General features: G+C 40.3%; 2 protein-coding genes across 4 annotated transcripts in view; one reads left to right on the top strand and one right to left on the bottom strand.

Annotated features, from left to right (window-relative positions):
- DNAJC2 (DnaJ heat shock protein family (Hsp40) member C2) overlaps positions 1-5,482 on the top strand; it is a 26,924-nt gene extending 21,442 nt beyond the window's left edge. For 2 of the 3 annotated variants that reach the window (XM_081102264.1, XM_081102266.1), the window contains exons 13-17: positions 1,218-1,402; positions 2,847-2,947; positions 3,069-3,176; positions 4,978-5,135; positions 5,350-5,482. In XM_081102264.1, coding sequence (XP_080958390.1) covers positions 1,218-1,402; positions 2,847-2,947; positions 3,069-3,176; positions 4,978-5,135; positions 5,350-5,424 — 627 coding nt within the window. In that variant the 3' untranslated portion in view covers positions 5,425-5,482. The remainder of the gene's footprint in view (positions 1-1,217; positions 1,403-2,846; positions 2,948-3,068; positions 3,177-4,977; positions 5,136-5,349) is intronic. The other variant, XM_081102265.1, reaches the window with a different exon arrangement.
- Positions 5,436-17,755, bottom strand: PMPCB (peptidase, mitochondrial processing subunit beta). The gene is made up of 13 exons (XM_081102267.1): positions 17,641-17,755; positions 16,881-17,021; positions 15,875-15,961; positions 15,380-15,509; positions 14,056-14,254; positions 13,599-13,678; positions 10,102-10,214; positions 9,106-9,249; positions 7,616-7,776; positions 6,263-6,348; positions 6,095-6,183; positions 5,882-5,957; positions 5,436-5,795 (listed from the first exon to the last, which is right to left on the bottom strand). Exons 1-13 carry the CDS (start codon positions 17,737-17,739, stop codon positions 5,731-5,733), a joined length of 1,470 nt encoding a protein of 489 aa, XP_080958393.1. The 5' UTR covers positions 17,740-17,755; the 3' UTR covers positions 5,436-5,730.

Genomic DNA, 17,755 nt, shown 5'->3' with positions numbered 1-17,755 from the left:
GCTTGTTTTGTTTTTTAATCATTCTCAGGAAAAAAATAGTTGTTTTGGCTATTCCTTGAGCATTTTTGTAGGATAATATTTAGAATCAAGATACATTGGTTCTGTCTAGTCTACACCTTTTATTTTACAGATGAGGAAACAGGCCCAGAAAGTAAATTCAGTGCAACAAGTATTAGTACCTACTATTATAGCACTGTGCCCAGATGATTCATAGAAATGCCTGCTATTGCTGCACAAAGGAGTTCAGGAACAATTATGCTGAAGAGAAAAGGCCTAAGGACCAAAAGATGGAGGGCCCACAGGAAATGCTGTAGGTTAGACAGCAAGTGCCAACCCCAGGGCAGAGGGTCAGGGAAGGTTTAGTGAAGGGTTTGAGCCAGCCTAAAAGGATAGACTGTGAAAATGAAGGTCAGAGTAACAGCAGGAACTCTAAAATATGGGTAGCTGTAGAAAGTTAGGGGGAGATGAAGTTGGTTAAGAAAAGTAGTGCCAAATTAAGGATGTTTTTAATGTCATTAGTTTCCATTACTGCTGATCTTTGAGTAGGAAAGGGTTATCATTGCACTATTAATCTGGCATTGGACAGGATCTATTATACCTAATACATGTGCAAGTGACTATAAGAATGGAAGGGCTTGGACTGGGAGAGTGATGATGGGAATCATTGGGATTTTGGTGATCGGTTCTGAGGGATTAAAGAAATGAGTCCAAGATGGCTCCAAGATAGCATCCGCAGAAGCAACAAGGTCAAGTAAAGGTTTTCTTTTTTTACTCGTGCATGTGTGAGGAAAGATTTTATGTAACAATGTAAAGGGTAGAACTTCAAGATAAAACAGATACCACTTTGCTGTGCTGTTATCTTTTTGTTGAAAAGTAATTGAATATCTGCTGAAAGAGTGGGTATGAGCTTATTAATAAGCAGGTTTGAAATGGCCTTGTGTGGGTGAATAACCCAGTGACTGTAGACTTTAGTGTCAAACGCACATAGAAATCATATGATAGAAATACAGGGTAGGTCAGGCAGAGGGTGGTTCTTGGTTCCTTAAGCAGAGCTTTGCAGCCAGAAGCCAGAGTGAAAAGCTGATGCCGGTTTTGGGGTTGGCCTGGGTCACTGTCAGGATAATACTGAGAGTTGAAAACCACAAACCCCAGCTAGAAAGGGAGTGTAGGGTAGCAAGATGCATTAAGTCCCTGACTTACCTATTATATTTGTGTAGATAGAAGAAATAAATGAGCAAATTAGAAAAGAGAAAGAGGAAGCTGAGGCTCGTATGCGACAAGCATCTAAGAATGCAGAGAAGTCAGCTGGTGGAGGTGGAAATGGCAGTAAAAACTGGTCAGAAGATGATCTGCAATTGCTAATTAAAGCTGTGAACCTCTTCCCTGCGGGAACAAATTCAAGGTACTGATTTTAATTAAATTTCTCTTCAACCCAGAGCCTGGGGATAATCTAGACCAGTGATAGCGAACCTTTTGAGCTTGGCGTGTCAGCATTTTGAAAAACCCTAACTTAACTCTGGTGCCGTGTCACATATAGAAATTTTTTGGTATTTGCAACCATAGTAAAACAAAGACTTATATTTTTGGTATTTATTTTATATACTTAAATGCCATTTAACAGAGAAAAATCAACCAAAAGAATGAGTTCGCGTGTCACCTCTGACATGCGTGTCATAGGTTTGCCGTCACTGATCTAGACAAAGCATCCAAGTAGCAGCAGGAACTTCCAGAGATATGCTTGTCTAGACAGACTGCCCTGTACTAAATTTTGTGCCAGTGGGAAGTGTGAAAAGCAGAGTGCATTTTGAACCTTCTAGTTTTGTTGTTGTTGTTTTTTAATATATTTTTATTGATTTCAGAGGAAGGGAGAGGGAGAGATAGAAACATCACTGATGAGAGAATCATTGATCAGCTGCCTCCTGCATGCCCCACACTGGGGATGGAGCCCACAACCCAGGCATGTGCCCTGACTGGGAATCAAACTGTGACCTCCTGGTTCATAGGTCGACTCTCCACCACTGAGCCACGCCGGCCAGGCTGAACCTACTAGTCTTAACTTACACCAACACACACACACATATACATACAGCAGCATGCTTCATCAGTTTCTCAGAAATTAAAAATCATGAGAAAAACCTTGACTCATGTTGGCTTATTCCATCATGGTTTATATTAGGAACTAGTGTATTCATAGTCTTAATTCATTGTTGCTTCTGACTTCAAACCCAAGCTTATTGCAGTTTTGAGTTTAGAATTCAAAGAAGCCTTAGAGATCCAGATTCCTTCATTCTTTACATCAGGCAACTAAAGCTGTTTTCAGAATTATTTATCTCCTTAAGTGTGTGTCCAAATGGTGGGATACACCAAAGTGTGGTTTTTATTTCCATTGATTTGTACACAGAATCTATAAGGTTTTATACAGACTTGAAATCAAGATTATGACAGTTGATTTAAACATATGAAAAGCAAAAACTATAGTCCAGGCAATAGTGATGATTAGACCGCCAATTTAGAGCCAATTCTGTAGATATTATAGCTAACTCTTCTGCATTAAAAAATGTTAGTCATGCCCGGTCGGTGTGGCTCAGTGGTTGAGCGTCGACCTATGAACCAGGAGGTCACGGTTCGATTCCCAGTCAGGGCATATGCCTGGGTTGTGGCTTGGTCCCAGTGTGGGGCATACAGGAGGTAGCCGATCAATGATTCTCTCTCATCATTGGTGTTTCTATCTCTCTCTCCCTCTCCCTTCCTCTCTGAAATCAATAAAATATATATTTTTAAAAATGTTAGTCATTCTGGTTTTTGTTTTGGAGCTTTTGCCTTAATTATCCTATTGATTGTTCTAGATGGGAAGTTATTGCTAATTACATGAACATACATTCTTCTTCTGGAGTCAAGAGAACCGCCAAAGATGTTATCAGCAAAGCAAAAAGTCTTCAAAAACTTGGTGAGTTAATTTTGCCAAATCAGTTTCTTTGTTACCTTGGTTATTTTAAAATGCTCTATTTAATTTAATGAAAGACTAATTGAGATGATCTGTAATATATTTAAATTTTTCCATTCCTCAGACCCTCATCAAAAAGATGACATAAACAAAAAGGCTTTTGATAAATTTAAAAAAGAACATGGAGTAGTGCCTCAAGCAGACAACGCAACGCCTTCAGAACGATTTGAAGGTAATTAAATTTTTTCTCTAAGTAGAAGATGCTAGCCATGTATCCACACTGTGTTAGGATATACAAGACTTAAGGTCTGTGTTCAGAATGATTGGGAAATAAAGTGGTTAGACTGGAAGATGTAAAGCAAACATTTTCAGGACAGTGATAGATTTACTTACCACCACTGAGAATCACAGTTCTTCCAGTTCATATGCCATTAGGGGAGAGGCTGTGTTTGTTTTCCCCACCAGATTTTACAAATCAGTGCTAAAGGATGTTGGGACAATTGAAATTTGAGGTCTAAAACTAGATAATAGTATTTTATCAAGGTCAATTTCCTAACTGAAAAATCCTATATAATAAAAGGCTAATATGCAAATTATCCCCTTAACTGGGAGTTCCACCAGTTCTACCAGGGGGTGGGCCAGCCAGCCAACTGCCTGCGGCCCCTCCCCCACGGCCAGCCCAGCCTGGTTGGCCCCAATCAGGGCAGGCTGGCCAGACCCCACCTGTGCATGAATTTGTGCACCGGGCCTCTAGTACACTATAATTGTGTAAGAAAATGTCCTTGTTTTTAAGGGAAAATATATGGAAGTACTTAGGAATAAAGGGGAAGCATGTCTGCAATTTACATGGTTCAGAACAAATGTGTATGTAAAAAGGAAGAGTAAGCAAGTATGGTAAGATGTTCCTATGTGGGGAATCAGGATAGGATACATCGGGATTCTTTATACTCTTCTGAAATTATTTCAAAATGAAGTTAAAATCTGTTAGGGTGCTGAGAAGATTGTCTTGGGTATTCTAGCCAATTTTATTGCTCTAGACCAATTACAGTGTTTAACTGTAAATCATGACCCAGCCTCCCAAAGCCTCCTTCATAAGTGGGTCATGAAATATATTTAATGGGTCATGAACAGAAAATGTCATAGAGCATTATACCTATTTTATAAGTGAGTATTATGTATGAAACTTTTCTTCATGTATATATGTGTGTTTTGGGATGTGACATTGAGTTGCTGACAAACTTTGAAAAAGTTCTTTCACTTCACACATTTGTGAGCCACCAGTCCTTTCTCCCTTAAACAGACCTAATCTTGGATATGCTTTCCAGATCATAGTTCCAAATGTGTTTTGGGATTAACTAATAGCCTTGACTTTTACAAATTAACCTGTCCCTGGCCTTTAACAATCCCACTTTTCCTGTATTCTTAAGCTTGGTTTGGTTTATTATCCCAAAATTTCAGTTTGAAAATATTAAGAACTTATGTTCTGTAGGGTATTGTCCCAATAAGCCAAGGTTGCAGGTACAATCCCAGTCAGGGCACATATAAGAATGAACCAATGGCCCAGCTGGTGTGGCTCAGTGGTTGAGTGTCACCACCATGCACCAAGCGATCACAAGGTTCCATTCCTGGTCAGAGGACATGCCCGGGTTGTGGGCTCAATCCCCGGTAGGGGGTGTGCAGGAAGCAGCCAACCCATGTTTCTCTCTCTAAAAATCAATTTAAAAAAATGTATCTTTTTAAAGAATGCATAAATAAGTGGAACAACAAATTTTTCCCTTTCTCCTAAATCAATAAAAATGTAAATTTTTTTAAAAGCCTTTGAGATATTTTTCTGGCATGTGTGCTATTTCAAGTTTTTTCTCCCTCTCATTAATATTTAGAGATGTGTCTTATGTCTAAAAATTTGTTTAAAATTACACATCATAGATTTGAATGGGCACTTACCAAGATACCTGTGCACCAGAATACTCACTGGAAAGGTGCCCCAAGACATTTTTCGATAACTGGGGTTTTCAAATAAAAATTTTTCTTAGCAGGTCCATGCACAGATTTCACCCCTTGGACAACAGAAGAGCAGAAACTTTTGGAACAAGCCTTGAAAACATACCCAGTAAATACACCTGAAAGATGGGAAAAAATAGCAGAAGCAGTGCCTGGCAGGACAAAGAAGGACTGCATGAAACGATATAAGGTTGTAGATGTTTTGAGTTTATAGATTTTTGCTTACTTTAATACCACAGTAGTAATGGGCCATCTTAGAAACTTTCAGAGCTCTGGGAGTTAGTAAAATCAACCTTTTAGTAGAATCTTTAATTATAGATTTATCCAATTTGAATGTTTTACATATTTATACCAAACACTAGAAATGTCTGCCGATTCTAAATAACACCGTTCTCCCTTCCTAGGAACTTGTCGAGATGGTAAAGGCAAAGAAAGCTGCTCAAGAGCAAGTACTAAATGCAAGTAGAACCAAGAAATGACTTAAGACAATCTTTGTTGTGTGTGCATTTTTATAATAAAACTGAAAATACTTTACAAGTTTTCATTCTTATAATTGTACTTATGGAGATAATTTGAAAGTGTGCTGTTCCAACATAATTTCTCAAGAGAGCTACCATTCACTGTGGTAGCATTATCCGTTGAAAGTTTGATGCAGTGTTTCATTCAAATTTCCAAGTACGTATGTTCATTTTTATGTTTTCCTTTGGGGACTGACAGCTTAAAACTTGCCAGTCTCTATTAGTTTTATAAATATGTATGTTCAAAATATTTTGCTTAGGAGCATTTTAATTGCGAAGCCAGCACATGTTACTGCGAATCCTGTTAAAATCTGGTAGTTGCTCAATGGGACCTAAGGATTAAAAGAAAAGAAAGTTAAAACTGACTAAAAGGAAAGTACTTAGCCAACTTTCTACATAGAAAAATGACCAAGCTCACCAACAGCAGCAATAGCTGGGCTCTTGTCATAAATATATTTGGAACATACTTCTCGAATTGTCTCAGCATTCACAGCCTAAAATAAAGATACTAGCATTCAGAGCTTTTTACAGTAAAAACAAATTCTATACCTGGAATGATACATATTTTTAGCTTTTGTAATAAGGAAATTTTTACACAAGACCCAATAGTAAGTATGGAAGAACTACTTACATCTACTCTTGCTTCAAGCTCAGGGATGGGAATTCTTCTATTATAGCACAACATTTGCCTACCAATATCTTCACAAATTGGAGTAGAACCTGTTTAAAGAGAAAAAACAGCTAAGCATTGGACTACAGATCAATCATATGAAAACAGAACTTCCATCTTTATTCTTACCATCGAGTTGCAACAACATGTTTGTTTTCAGAAGGTTTTTGGCTCGTGCAACTTCACTTTCAGTGACACTTGTACAGAGTCGTATCCTAAAAACCAATTGGAAAAATCAAAATGTCAAGTAGTTAGAGTACATGTTTTATAATAATGATCTAAAGAAAGACATACTATATTCTATGTATTATACCACAACTTGATTTCAACTTATAAAACTTAAAATTACTAGTGATCCCAATAGCTAAGCAAAAGCTAATCTATTACTGATTATTTTCCTGGTATTGTTAATCTCTGAAAATGATATGACTATCAAACAGAAGCTCAATAAAATATAAAAATATGCTAGCCCGGCTGGTATGGCTCAGTGGTTGAGCATCAACCTATGAACCTGGAGGTCACGGTTGGATTCCCCATCAGGGCACAAGCCCAGGTTGTGGGTTTGAGCCTCAGTGTGGGGCATGCAGGAGGCAGCCAATCATTGATGTTTCTTTCTCCCTCTCCCTTCTTCTCTGAAATCAATAAAAATATATTTTAAAATAGTCTAACCATGTTTTGAGAAATGCTATAACTACTTTGAGACTTCACAAATCCCCATCTGCTAGGCTTTGATATGCTAGAGGATAGGTTGGTAGGCAACTAAATTCTCTTTCTTTTAGCAATGGCAACTTCAGATTCATTTTCATAACACTGCCTTTCCAAGCCAGATAACTACTAGAGATGTTTTCCAAACTTCTAGTTGGAATTTATTTAAACACAAGAGGCCTGGTGCATGAATTTGTGCACCAGCGGAGTCCCTTGGCCTGGCCGGCCTGGCCTGCGGGATCGAGCTGAAACCAGCTCTCAGACATCCCCCGAGGGGTCCCAGATTACGAGGGCACAGGCCAGGCTGAGGGACCCAGTGCATGATTGGGGCCTGGGAGGGCTCCAGGGCATGTCTAGCCCATCTTGCTCAGTCCTGATGGACCGGACCCCAGCAGCAAACTAACCTACCAGTCGGAGCGTCTGCCCCCTGGTGGTCAGTGCACGTCATAGTGAGTGGTTGACCAGCTTTAGCATATCATTAGCATTTTGGTTGGTTGAACGGCCAACGGGATATTAAGCATATTAGGCTTTTATTATATAGGATTTTAAACTTCTAGGATCTCCTTTCTAAAGTATTCTTCTTAAAGAATTTTCTATAGTTGAAATCAATGCAGCTTCACATGAGACTTAAAGGAAACATCCGTGATCTTTCAAAACATGGCTGCTGCTGGTCTCATTCTTTTTATTACATACTAATAACATCAGTAGAAAATAATCAACGTGAACAGTGTATAGAGGAAACTGGGTGTGAATTCTGGGCAAGATTTATTTTCTTACCATTCTTTTTGAACAACATGTAACATATCTGCAACAGTGGCTGGTTCACAAACCATATAGATTCCCCATAATCCAGTATCTGTGTAGCAAGTGTTGAAAGACTGGAAGCTATGGCAGAGGTTGCCGTGACAGGTGAGCTGGGCCAGCTTACTAGATAAGTTCTGTAAGGAAAAGAGAAATGTCCAAGAGAACTGTAGATATACATACATGTCCAATTTACCAGAAAGAATGAGATATGAGACAAACAGTGAATGACGTAAGAGCCTGAGTTTCTCCGTTTTATCTATCAACATCAGTCAAATAATAAATTTAAAATTCAATAACACTAAGAATTATACTTATCTCACCAGCCCAATGCACCCCCAGAGAAATTCATAATGTAAAAAGCAATGAATCCCTATAATTAACATAGTTACACTCACTTCTAAAATACCTTATTACCAACCCAATCTGTAGTGCTCTTGGCTATGTATGCTTAAAGATTTTAAAGTATAGTGCATGTGAAACCTAAGAAATGAAATGTATTTTGTTGAGTACAAATTTACACTTCGTATTCTGACATAATCTCAGACTTACAGGAAAGTTACAAAAACAGTGAAAAGAATTCCCTTTATTCAAAATACCTAACAATTTTTATATTACCATGCTTGCTTTATATTACTGTCCAGTTACTGTAAGTCCTAGAATGCAAACTATCATTCTTTTTAACATATTTTTTCAGCTATTTGAGAATACATTGCAGATGTGGTGCTTTTTACTCCTAAATACTTTTTTAGTGTGCACTTATGAAAAACAAGGAAATTAACTTCACAACAACCACTAAAAATTAGGATGTAACTTTGACTGTTAACAAATTCTTCTATCCATATTCAAATCTTGCCAATTATCCCACTAATAAACTTTATGGCAAAAGGGGGAAAAAAACATTTCTGGCTCAGGATGAAATCAGGATCAATTTATATTTTAAAAGTCAAAATTCTTAGTACAGAGTTCTATCTTGCGATTATTATGAAAAAAACTTCTTTGTTTCTATTTTTTATTTTTGTTAATCTTCACCTGAGGATATTTTTTCCATTGATTTTTTTACAGAGAGGAAGGGAGAGGAATAGAGAGTTAGAAACATCAACGAGAGAGAAACATCGATCGCCTGCCTGCTGCAAACCCCTACTGGGGATGTGCCCGCAACCAAGGTACATGTCCTTGACATGAATTGAACCTGGGACCCTTTGGTCCACAGGCCGATGCTCTATCCACGGAGCCAAACTGGTTAGGGCTCCATTGATTTTTAAACAGAGTGAAAGGGACAGGGAGAAACAAAAGAGAAACATCGATTGGTTGCCTCCCACACATGCCCAGACTGGGGCTGGGGATGGAGCCTGTGCCGTTGAGGTATGTGTCCTTGACCAGAATCGAACCTGAGACTTTGTGGGCTGATATTCTAACCACTGAGAAAACTGGCTAGGGCTGAACAAAAATTTTAAATCACTTACCATTCCTCCTCCAAAAGAGCGATCCCAGTTGCCAATTAGTGTGTTTGCAACCATGAGACAGATTGTATCCGGATGTGCCCAACCAACAGCTTCAACAGCTATTGCAAGATGTGCTAAAGGCATCTTATCATCTCTAACTCGAATCTAGTTAAGATAAAGAAAACAAAACACTACATAACATGCTTAACAAGAAAGAAACAAATTCACCTTCCCATTAATTGCAAAGTTAAAATGCTCACCATGACTTATTTTGGTTTAAACTATTACATTGTACAATCTAATCTAGAAGAATTTCATGAGTTAGGGACTTTCATCACAAGGTCTCCAATTGAAATACTAGTCATAGCCACCAGATGGTTACCTGGTAGAAAAGGATTGCATTATTTTACTGGTAGAAATCAATCTTTTGTGTTTGTTGATCTGAATTTTTAAATCTAAATTTAAGCTAATTTTGACATAGCAGGCTTATCTTTGTACTGCCAATGCGATATTCTATTTAACTGCCAACATCAGGCTCCTTCCAGACACTACTTTGAGCATCAATCCTAATGTGGCAGACTAAGCCTCTACTGAGGCTTAAAACTACAGCTGACAAGCGGCAGATTTCCTGCAAGTTCTGGCTCTACTGGGCAGAAGAAAGAACTTAGCCAAGAGTAAACCTAATGTGAAAGTCAAAATTTGGCGTGTTTTTAAAATAAAAGTTAACTTTTATACCTTACGATATATAAATGAGCATAGTGCCAAAGAAAAGCACAATGCTAAATTTGCTGCCCTTAAAACCTTGCTTCCTTAGGAAAGTAGGTGGTTACATAATATGAAATTGGAATGAATATAAGCAAAAGAGTCCATCCTCTTCCCTTTTTCTGTGTTTCAGTTTAAGCTTTTGGTTTCTTCCATTTTACTCCTACTGGAAACATGCACATTTTTGTATACTCATTCATAAATACAACACGAAACTCAAAAGGGTTAACTACTAGCTTAGGAGGCTTGCCCTACCTCACTTCCTGTGAATTTGCAGGGAGGCAGAGCTGGTGTTTCTCCTTTGTATGTGGACAAAGAGTCACCAAAATGAAACTTTGCTAACTCAAGCAGTTCATCATGGGAAACTCCTAAAGTAAAGGGAAATATTTTACATATATAATAGCAGTACAATCAAAGCAGAGAACTAAACACCTCAGTTTCACGTAACTATTTGCATTCACTAAACCACTTAAGGGTAAGCTCATACAGAACAACACCTTTTTCCCTTGGTGTTATAAGGCTTTTGGTTGCACAGCTTTGTCATTCTGTAGAGCAATCAACAGTTATTAACATACCAGTGGATTCACAGGAAAAGATAGTAAGACAACTTGAAAATACCATATTCCATATGAAATCATGTTATATTAAGTCATTGAAAGTCCTAGAATGCAAACTAGCAAAAAAAGTAATATTTAACATTTTTTAAGTGAAAAAGTGAGTTTTAACACTTAAAGAAAGCTGGATATACAGATATGCTTTTCTCTGAGCTCTGCTATCAAATTCAGGAACAAAATAATTTCACCTAAATTTCCGAATAAGTCCCTAGCTATGCAAATACTTATTACTTGCTATCCAAAGCTTAAGAATTACTTAGATTCTATACCCCTTACTATCCAAACTTGAGACCCAAACAGATTCAATCTTAGTGAAGGATTTTTAAACACAAACTTACAAAACAAATTTAGGCATGTATAAATGGTTTAAAAAATATTGCCACAAAATGTCTTTAAATAAAACATTCTAACCCAGCTGGTATGGCTCGTGGTTGGTTGAGTGTCAACCTATGAACCATGAGATCACAGTTCAATTCCCATTCAGGGCACATGCCCACTTCAATTCCACAGAAGAGGGCCTGCCAGAGGCAGCCGATCAATGATTCTCTCTCATCACTAATGTTTCTATCTCTCCCTCTTCCTTTCTAAAATCAATAAATATATTTTAAAAAATAAATAAAACATTCTATTAGAATATAAAAGCACAACGTACACCCATATTTTCCAAACAAATCTGTGGTACGAAACAAGACGGGGCACGCTTGTGCATTTTCAGAATCCCTATATAGGAGAGCAGCCTTAGATATCAATCCAGAGGGTGACAAAACAAGGAAAATCTTCGTGGTCCAAGAATGACAAGCAGAGAATGAAAAACCATGAACATGCACACGGTTCTCAGCACCTGATGACAACAGCTTCCACTGTTCTATCACCTTGACCTGTAGCCCCCCTGGCTGGGCGTTCCAGAGACTCAGCTGCTCCAACACCAACTCTACTCACCTCTATCCAGAAGGCAGGAGAGCAAATAAATTTTTTTTAAATATATATTTTATTGATTTTTTACAGAGAGGGATAGAGAGTTAGAAACATCGATCAGCTGCCTCCTACACACCCCCTACTGGTCGAGCCTGGGACCCTTCAGTCCGCAGGCCGACGTTCTTCTATCCAACCGGTTAGGGTCAAATAATTTTTTTTAATGAAGCTAAGTCTGACCTATTTCATTGAATTCAAGATGCCAATGTTTATAAGGCACATCATTGTTTATTTATCAATAAGACAAAAGGCTAATTAATCTAGGACAAACCATTACTATAAGATATCCTAACTTCAGTAATGTTAAAGTGAACTCATGAACTACAACAAAACCCATTGTCTATATGCAACAACAATGGCAGAGACATTCCAGACAGCTTGGATGTTGACGTCCCACCTCACTAACAGTCCTCCATTTCCAAGAGAATTTTGGAGTGCATTGCTTGCCATACACAGAACATAATTTAGCTGAGAGCCACAATGAATAATATATTTGAGATACTTAACCCTCCTTTTTATCTTCTCCATTACTTCCAAGTAATTAGCTCATAAGTCTATCCAGAACAGCTAGAATTTTAATTTACTGTCATTTCCAATGAAAGAAAAATTAACACAAAGTATCTATACTTTATCTATCTTCACTTTGCCCTAAAGAGGAAGAGAAAAAAAGAAGGAAGAAAAAAAAAATGGAAACCAATAAAATGTACTGTTTGCCTGAATTCAGAGTGCCAGGAAATCTAACAGAATCTAATGTGAATTTTCTTATCATTCACAGGCTTTAAACATGTCCCCAAAGAAGCCTTGTCCTAATGTCAGCCACCTGCATGTTTGGATTCCCATTAAACATTCTCATGGTTCCCTATGTACTTCCCCTTCTCAGTAATAGATTAATGAAAGAATGAACAAATGAAAGAATTAAAGAACATAACCTACCCATTCCATGCCTGACCAAGGATGAAGCTGGTTCTCAAGAAACAATTTAAAATCTTGAAAGATTCTCTAACTGCAGGGCACTGCCTTCTAAGTGTCATTGTCTCCCAGTTCACTCGTGCCCTCTCTTGCAAGTAAATTCCTTTATGTATGTACACTTATGTATTAGAGAATCCATACATTTTTCTATTAAAAAACTCTACTATAAAGCAGAGAGGAAAGTCTAGTTCCCCTTACACCTCTGTAAATACTCTTTGGACATCTCCCAACAGGATCAAACTGATAAACACATTATTCTGTTTAAAAGTACAGTAAACACTCGATTTAACAGACTTCAGATTTAACAGACAAAATTTCCGTTCCGTATGTCCTATGTGAAAATTAACACCCTGTTGATTTTAAAATGCTTTTAACCAAGATTTGCTTAAAATTAAATTAACAGGTTATTTATTAATTCACTGTTATTTTAAACAAATTTTAGCAAATAGTCCATTATATTGGAAAAAAAATTGTAGTAATTTCACTGACAGATATAAATATTACATATCTACTATAGTCTACATCAGGGGTGGGGAACCTTTTTCTGCCAAGGACTATTTGGATATTAATAACATCATTCTGGGGCCATACAAAATTATCAACTTAAAAATGAGCCTGCTATTTTTGGTCAAACATTTAATTAACTCATCCCTTGGCAGGGCCAGACCCAGTGATTTAGTGGGCCTAATACTGCCTGTGGGACAGTCCCCGCCTCTGATCTACACAGTTAAAGCCAAGCGTCACTGCTCACAACAATGTTCAGCGAATGGTTAGTACAGGATCACACCGCATAGCACATGGTAACTGGTTCTGTTTCTGCAGCAGTTGTAACACGTGCCAGCCAATGTTCCAAAGTGTGCTAAGCCACAGCTCACACGTGTGCATCTGTTTACTCAAGGTGACTGCTGAATGCACGCATGTACTAGACGTATTCAGTATAAATTTAAAATTACAGTAATACATATAGAAAACTTTTCTGTGAAACTAAACTCTTCATACTTAATTTTAATTACACAAATGTGTCTACGTAAGTAAAAACAGGTAAACGAATTTAAACGAATTTGTCAATTTTTTAACATATGCACATAGAAAACCTACTTTATTATATAACAGACTTTCAGCTTTAACGGACACCCCCTCGCCTGAATTAGCCATTATACTGCAGTTTTACTGTAATAGATATTTAAATTAACTAACCTCCAGCAGCAGCAAGTACTATCCTTGGTCCCTTATAATGTGTAGTTATATAATCCACTAAGTCCTTACGATTTATAGATCTGTGAAGTGGAGTAAGAAAAGTAATTAAACAGAAATTAAAAAGCACAGAACTTCACATAACATACCTGAAATTAAAATAGACCTTAAAGGAAATCTAAGTTAAACACAGAAAGCCTGGCTAGTGTGGCTCAGTAGTTGAGTGTCAACCTATGAACCAGGAAGTCATTGTTCGATTCCCAATTAGAGCAAATGCCGGGGTTAGGGGATCCATCCCCAGTGGGGAGAAGGAGGGGTGCAGGAGGCAGCTGATCAATGATTCTCTCTCATCATGGGGGGTGTGGGGGGAGGAATTACTTTTTGAAACACATTTTTTGAATGTTAGTTTTCACAACTCATGTTTTTCTCAAAAAAAAAAAAAGCTGAGAATTATACTTACTTGATATTTTCAGTTGGTCCCAAAATTGTCCGTCCAAGTGCAGTATTTTGATAAGCTGTGGCATGAAGATAATCGAAAACTACTTCTTGTAAGTTGGTTTCAACTTCCTGCATCTCTCTAAGGATTACTCCTCGTTCACGTTCAATCTCTGCTTCTCCCAATGTGCTATTTTGTATTATATCAGCAAGAATTTCTACAGCTAATTGCAAATAAAGCATAAGAAATACTAAGAATCTTAATTTTCACTATTAAAATCTAGTTAATTAGCACCAGAAACCATGATACTGACCATCACTCAATATTGACTAAATAATTAAACTTAGAAGAAACACATTTTTCTATACATTCAATATATCTAAAAGGACAATAGTAAAAAAATTTTAAAATATATTTTTATTGATTTCAGAGAGGAAGGGAGAGGAAGAGAGAGAAACATCAATAAAGAGAATCATTGATCTGCTACCTCCTGCAACCCTCCCAGGAGGGACCAAGCCCCCAACCCAGGCATGTGCCCTGACCGGGAATTGAACCGCGACCTCCTGGTTGATAGGTCGAAGCTCAACCACTGAGCCATGGCGGCCGGGCTTAAAATTTTTTAAGTGTAAATCTGCCAGAGGGCCCACAACACTTAATCACTACCGACAACCACTTCAAAACTGTCATGGACGCCCTACCAGGGGTGGGCAAACTTTTTGACTCGAGGGCCACAATGGGTTCTTAAACTGGACCGGAGGGCCGGAACAAAAGCATGGATGGAGTGTTTGTGTGAACTAATATAAATTCAAAGTAAACATCATTACATAAAAGTTTTATTCATTTCAAGCGGGCCGTAGTTTGCCCATGGCTGCTAGACTGTTTGGCTCAGTAAAGAGAGCGTCGGCCTGTAGACCAAAGGGTCCCAGGTTCGATTCCAGTCAAGGGCATGTACCTTGGTTGCAGGCTCTTCCCAGGTCCAGGCTCTGGTTGGGGTGTGCAGGAGGCAACCAATCGATGTGTTTCTCTCACATCAATGTTTCTCTGTCTTTCCCATGGATCAGTTGCCTCCTATACACACCCTACTGGGGATCGAGCCCACAATCAAGGCACAAGCCCTTGACCAGAATTGAACCAAGGACCCTTCAGTCAGCAGGCTGATGCTCTATCCACTGAACCAAACTGGCAAGGGTGCCTATACATATTTTCTATCATTTGTCATATTGGGAGAAAAACAATTTTTTGTGTGTGTACATTCTGGGGGTTACCCTTTCACTTATGGCAGAATAAAAACTCAATTTTCTTAATTCTTATGAAAATTACATATCTGCAGTATAAATAACAACAATACCTCTTGGCAAATCTTTAGAAAATGCTTTGGCATAATATACAGTCTGCTCTCTGGAAGTATAGGCATTGAGATGAGCACCCATGTTTTCAATTTCAAGTTCCAGATCTAACTGGGATCTCTTTTTGGTGCCCTGAAATAAAAGAGGGGGGGATTATGATACTTGCCTTTACCCCCATCTGTTCTAAACACTTCAGACAATGAGTATGAGGACATAAGTCTATGTCAGTTTCAGGCAAGGAGCAAAGTTGGTTTCTAAAGTACATTAGGCTTCAGAAATTGTGGTATATTTTCAGATGACCCTTACATCCCAAGAGAAAATTCTGTTTTGATTCTACAGAGCAAATATAAGTAATTACTTCAGATAATTATTCTGGAAAAAAAGAAAAGATTTTAAAAATAAAACATGCCACACTGTTGAAGCTTTTCATGCCTTAGAATGAAATTTTGTGCTCTCTTCAAACAATGCATTCTTATTAAACATGTCAGACAACTTGCCTTGAAAGCCATATGCTCCAGAAAGTGAGCTGTTCCATTATTCTTCTCATTTTCATACCGACTTCCAGCATCAATCCAGAGCCCGACCTTAATGTAACCAAGGCACAATTAAGTAAAGCACCATTTCCTTTCTTTGGGGAAAATGGCAGTGGGGACCGGGGAGACGGCACCTTCTTTTTCTGACAAATGCTTTCTAGTCTGAACACTAAAGTCTCCTTGACTTGAGTGGAGAGTACACTGCCATGAACTATGAGATTTAAAAAGTCTGGTCATCCACACTCGGCTGCACGCTTCCCGGAGGACCCAGGTTCTTAGTGCAGCTTGTACTGCAGCCATTCCCAGCTCTAACATAAAGAGTATCAGGTATCCTCAAACACAAGTTCAAGTCCTGGTTCTGTAATGTATTAGCTGTGGGACCTAGGACAAAACCACTCGTCTCTGCACCTGTTCCTCTACTATAAAAAGGATGATGAGGCCTATATACAAAGAACTGTTTTAAAGATCAAATAAGAAAATACAGCATATAAAAGCAGCTAGCACAGAGCAGCCCAGCAAATACAACGTTCGTTACTATCAACATTACTAACCACAAACAGTAACAGGCTACAAAAACCGGATGCCGGTGCTTAAGCTGGGGGGGGGGGGGGGGGGGTACATGCATCCAGTATGGAAGTCGCACTGGAGCAGTGGTTCTCAACCTTCTGGCCCTTTAAATACAGTTCCTCATGTTGTGACCCAACCATAAAATTACTTTCGTTGCTACTTCATCACTGTAATGTTGCTACTGTTATGAGTCGTCATGTAAATATCTGATATGCAGGATGGTCTTAGGTTACCCCTGTGAAGGGTCGTTGGGCCGCCAAAGGGGTCGCGACCCACAGGTTGAGAACCGCTGCACTGGAGGAACGACTCATAAGCGACAGGCCGGCCACTGCTTCTCAAGCACCAGCCAAGGAGGAAGCTCGGATTACAACCGGCCGTTCGCTGCCGCCCGGGAGCCACTGACCGTGCACGTGGACAGCCCGGAGTCCTCGGAGGCCACCCGGAGGCCGTTCTCCAAACGGGTCACTCGTGTTTCGGGGACATTGAGCACCACCTGCGCCGCCGCCCGGGTGCTTCTCGGTCTGTGTCCTCCCAGAAGCGATGGCTGGTTGGCGGGGAGGGGGGGGAGGAACCAAAACACGCGTCATTCCGAGCCGATGTCGTGGATCGAAACCCTAAGTCTGCGCAGCACTCGCCCTCCGCGGCTCCGGTTCCGCCGGGACCGCGCCTGCCTCCATCGCCCTCCCTACAGCCCGCAGCGGCCACCCGCGTGCCCTCCCCGGGGACGGAGCGTCACTGCCGAGCAGGACGGAACCAGGGCGGGGAGAGAAAGGCACACACGCTTATTCACGGCGCGAACACGGCAAACACAGGCCTCGGGGCAGACACCACCCCCTGGTCATGCCCCCGGCTGGCAACCTCGGTTTCGAGTCATCAACGTGCACTTTACGACGACTCCCGAGCAACGGGTGGAGGCGCCGGGGGCCGGTCATCGCACAGGTCGCGGCAGGCCCCGCGCAGCGGGGGACCAAAGCCAGCCGCCCCGCGGGAGGGGAGAGCGGCGCCCCCGGCCGCCCGCGGCCCCTTCGCGGAGCCCGGCCCCCGCCCGCCGTCCGGGGTGAGCGGCGCCGACGCCGCGGCCGGGAGGGAAGGGCGCCTGCGAGCGGGGTCCCCGGAGAGGCCCGCCGCCCGGGGCAGCGCCCAGAGGGAGGAAGGCAGCTCACCCGCCCGGCAGCGCCTCCGACCAGGAACCTCCGGGCGAAGCGCCAAAGCGGCGGCCGCGCCGCGGGTGAGATCACCGCTCGGGCCGCCGCGGCCGCCATCTCTGCGGGGCACAGG

Source organism: Myotis nattereri (genome assembly GCF_964212035.1).
Source record: "Myotis nattereri genome assembly, chromosome: 11".
Lineage (NCBI taxonomy): Eukaryota > Metazoa > Chordata > Mammalia > Chiroptera > Vespertilionidae > Myotis > Myotis nattereri.
The sequence above is the reverse complement of the archived record's forward strand: the minus strand, read 5'-3'. Positions and strand labels throughout refer to the sequence as shown.

What these genes read in the sequence shown, in the direction of transcription:
- PMPCB (XM_081102267.1), bottom strand. Translation starts at nt 17,739, where the DNA reads ATGGCGGCCGCGGCGGCCCGAGCGGTGATCTCACCCGCGGCGCGGCCG. An exon ending in TGGAGCATATGGCTTTCAAG is followed by an intron (nt 15,510 to 15,874) that starts GCAAGTTGTCTG and finishes CTTTTATTTCAG; the next exon opens with GGCACCAAAAAGAGATCCCA. An exon ending in GGACCAACTGAAAATATCAA is followed by an intron (nt 13,679 to 14,055) that starts GTAAGTATAATT and finishes TCCACTTCACAG; the next exon opens with ATCTATAAATCGTAAGGACT.